The sequence below is a fragment of the Plasmopara halstedii genome (genome assembly GCF_900000015.1).
Source record: "Plasmopara halstedii genome assembly, contig: Scaffold_614, whole genome shotgun sequence".
NCBI lineage: Eukaryota > Oomycota > Peronosporomycetes > Peronosporales > Peronosporaceae > Plasmopara > Plasmopara halstedii.
This window is the reverse complement of record NW_020187532.1, coordinates 2290422-2293565: the sequence shown is the minus strand read 5'-3', so window position 1 is coordinate 2293565 and position 3144 is coordinate 2290422. Positions and strand designations below refer to the sequence as shown.

The 3144-nt window shown below is 41.4% G+C and overlaps 3 protein-coding genes across 3 annotated transcripts; all 3 read right to left on the bottom strand.

Moving 5' to 3' along the window:
- On the bottom strand, nucleotides 1-527 carry PHALS_12449 (CAP domain; the record flags this gene model as incomplete). The annotated part of the gene is made up of 2 exons (XM_024727999.1): nucleotides 1-32; nucleotides 104-527. The coding sequence occupies 2 exons, from the start codon at nucleotides 525-527 to the stop codon at nucleotides 1-3; spliced, it is 456 nt and encodes a 151-aa protein (XP_024578520.1).
- On the bottom strand, nucleotides 526-1516 carry PHALS_14598 (uncharacterized protein). The gene has a single exon (XM_024727998.2). It carries the CDS (start codon nucleotides 982-984, stop codon nucleotides 598-600), a length of 387 nt encoding a protein of 128 aa, XP_024578519.1. The 5' UTR covers nucleotides 985-1516; the 3' UTR covers nucleotides 526-597.
- PHALS_12448 (CAP domain) lies at nucleotides 1516-2490 on the bottom strand (the record flags this gene model as incomplete). The annotated part of the gene is made up of 1 exon (XM_024727997.1): nucleotides 1516-2490. The coding sequence occupies one exon, from the start codon at nucleotides 2488-2490 to the stop codon at nucleotides 1516-1518; it is 975 nt and encodes a 324-aa protein (XP_024578518.1).
- Nucleotides 2491-3144: the final 654 nt, after the last annotated feature.

The window sequence follows — 3144 nt, the reverse complement described above, 5'->3', positions numbered from 1 at the left end:
TCACACGATTCCGTGTTTCCATTTCCAAAGTCCTGGGTCCAATAATGTTTCATGTCGCTGTTAGCGTTGTAAGCATGCGAAACACCAAGCATTGTAAAGTCACCCATGATGTTCTCACGATGCTTAGGTGAAAGCATCCAGGCGTCGATGACGGATTGCACACTTTCTTGACCAGCCGCGACGTTCTCTGCGACTTTATTCCAAGCAAAACCGACATCGGTAATACGCTGTGCGACCGATGATCCATCACTTCCAACGTGAGCCATAAAAGCATTCTGAGCCATGTCGTCAGAATGTGATTGTGATGCGTACTGAAGCTTTTGATTAAAGCAGAGTGGTGAGAGACCAGCTGCAGCACGCTCTTTATTAATGCGAGCTAGCATCTCCGATCGATAGTCACCAAGTTGTGAGTTTGTAACATCAGAACTTTGCTGGAGATGACGCACTTTGACAGCTTCAGAGACGTTGTTCGAAACTGTGACTACGACGAGGAATGCTACACACGAGTGTTTGGAATAAGTCACCATTTTGTTGTTGTTGTCGTAGGTAGCAATTTTAAGATTGATCACTGTTGTTTGGTATATGACGTAGAAGAATCTATGCAGACGTTTGTATTACCACATGGAGAACATGCTCCATACCAGTTCGACAATTACCCTGAAAAGAATTGAAAGATAAGATCTGTAGCGATTGTTGTAAAGCATACACATTTCTTGCTACACTTTTACAGGTAAAAATACATCTCAAAGAGTCCCTAGTCATATAATCATGACTAGGCATGCAAAGGATCGTCAACTGCTTCACACATCGACGAAATAAAAGATGTGCAGCATGCGAATGATGTTTGCTCAATGACGGAGTCAAATAGAACATGACACCTCGTTCTGATCCATCCGCTCGTTGTGAACAAATTGCCTTTGACAAGAGATAATAAAATTTGGTCTTAGCATTGTAAGCATACGACCATTCAGCTATTCCTTTCATCTTGATTCATGATTTGGTAAGCACCATGTCGAAATTTTGTATCGATACAAAGAAGAGTAAGAGACGAGCAGCACGATTGTTACTGAAACCAAACACCATCGATTACTGTTGACTGTTAGAAGCTACAATGTCGAGAGGTCAAATTACACGTTTCTTTCTTTGTAGCCATTACGAACAGATTATGGTGATTAGTTATATGGTGAGAGATTGAATAGTGATACGATGATCAAATACCTTCAAGAATTGAGATCGACTCAACAGATCAAATAACCAGCTGTGTAGAGGAATCTCCGGGGATTAGAAATCCTACAGCATATTAGAACAGATTGGTAAACAAGTCAGATGAATTGCGTCATATGCAATGATAATGAAACTATGACCGGAAGCTTTCAAAAAGAAAATTCTTGATTTACGTTACCGCTGAGTTCTACCCACAAAAGAAACTACCTCCGATTTATTGTAGGCGACCAACAAATATGCAATAGGATCAAAGAAAACGTATGCGTATGCGACTCAGTGTCTTTAGATTTTTTAGACACAGTCTTTGCCATAAGGAACCTCTTTAGTCGATGGATTGTGGGCATTCGAGGTGTCGTACACTGCTTCGAGAGTTTTAGTTCCACGAGAATTCATTGCGATTGTAGGAATTTCTTGCACTTGCGGTCGCATGACAGATTCTTGATGATCACCCGAGACTTCAGTATGTAAAGGATCGACATTAATAGGTGCCTTTGTTCGGTACACATCGTGTCTCGGAGGGTCGACCATGATAATCGGAGCGTTTCTTAAAGGGACGTTCGTCTTTTCGACCTTAACGATAGGCGTCTCCGTGCGAGGTGCTTCACTTCCTTGTGCGTTATAGTAGCTATACTTCATGACTGGACTTTTGTTTGCAATGGATACGCCTTTCGAATCGACAGTTGTTACAGTAAAAGTATCTTTGGCTTGGCTACTTGTCTTGGTATCAACAAGTTCATTCCGCGTTTCTGCTTTACTGTCACACTTTTCAGTTTCACTCGTCCCAAAGTCTTGGGTCCAGTAGTGCTGCATTGTGTTCTCGGGATTGTATGCATAAGCAGCGCCAAACATAGTATAGTCACCGAGAATATTCTCTCGATGACCATAAGAGTTCATCCACGAATCCATGGCTGACTCAACGTCAGCTTGACCAGCAGCAACATTCTCAGCCACCTCCTCCCAGTCATAACCAGATTGAGTGATACGATCGGAAGCGCTTGTTCCATCGGTGCCTGTGTGATCCAAGTAATTGTTAGCTGCCTGGTCATTCGAGTGCCGTTGAGCCGCATCATTGAGTTTTTGACTGACGCACAATGGTGGCAACCCGACATTTTTTCGCTCATTGTTGACAAGCGTGAGCATGTCAAAAATATAGTCGTTTGATTGAGAATACGTCTGTAAGTGACGTTGTTCTTGTCTTAAGTTGGTAGCATCCACCACCGCAGTGATGACTAATAAGTAAGGAACTGATGGCTGCAGAAGGAGCATAATTGAATGTGGTGGAACTGTGGACTTGGTGATGAATTAAAGTATGAAAGAAGAAGAGAGAGACAACGAGCTGAGCTCACAGAGGAGACTGTCGATCGAATTTCTTGTTGCTATAGAGATACAATCTCGTAGTAATTGCCGTACGAACGTCAAGACACCAGGGTACATTTTAAGGCCTTTCGGTACGACAATATTACTAAGACAAGAGGCTTTCGCAAATGACTTCGCGTTCAGCACAACGCGATGCTTAGAAACGTCCCTTACGTAAGCATTTGCTATCGTCATAGAGTTGAGGTGGGTCCATTAAGTTCAGAAACAATAATCTTGGCGTAAAATTTAGGTTACACGACGTAAGTAGATCGTAATATGTATTTATGAATCATTGCCTTATTGATAACACTAGAGTACAGATTTTAAGATCTTATCTGCGAGCTATAAATTATCAACAATGTTGAAGACTTGAAAGCATTGGATGCTGATAATGGAAACAGAAGATGATGTTGATAGAGAAGTGGAAGCTCAATAGATTCATTGTATTTCTTTAGAGCATGATTTCGTACCTACGATTTACTAGATTAATAACTTGTGCTATAATTCAAAATGTTTGTTGTGTAATGTGTTGCAAATGTGCAGATGGTGGATCAAATGTTTCTT

Bases quoted from the DNA above. Each gene is read 5' to 3' on its own strand.
- PHALS_14598 (XM_024727998.2), bottom strand. From the start codon at position 984: ATGAAAGGAATAGCTGAATGGTCGTATGCTTACAATGCTAAGACCAAA.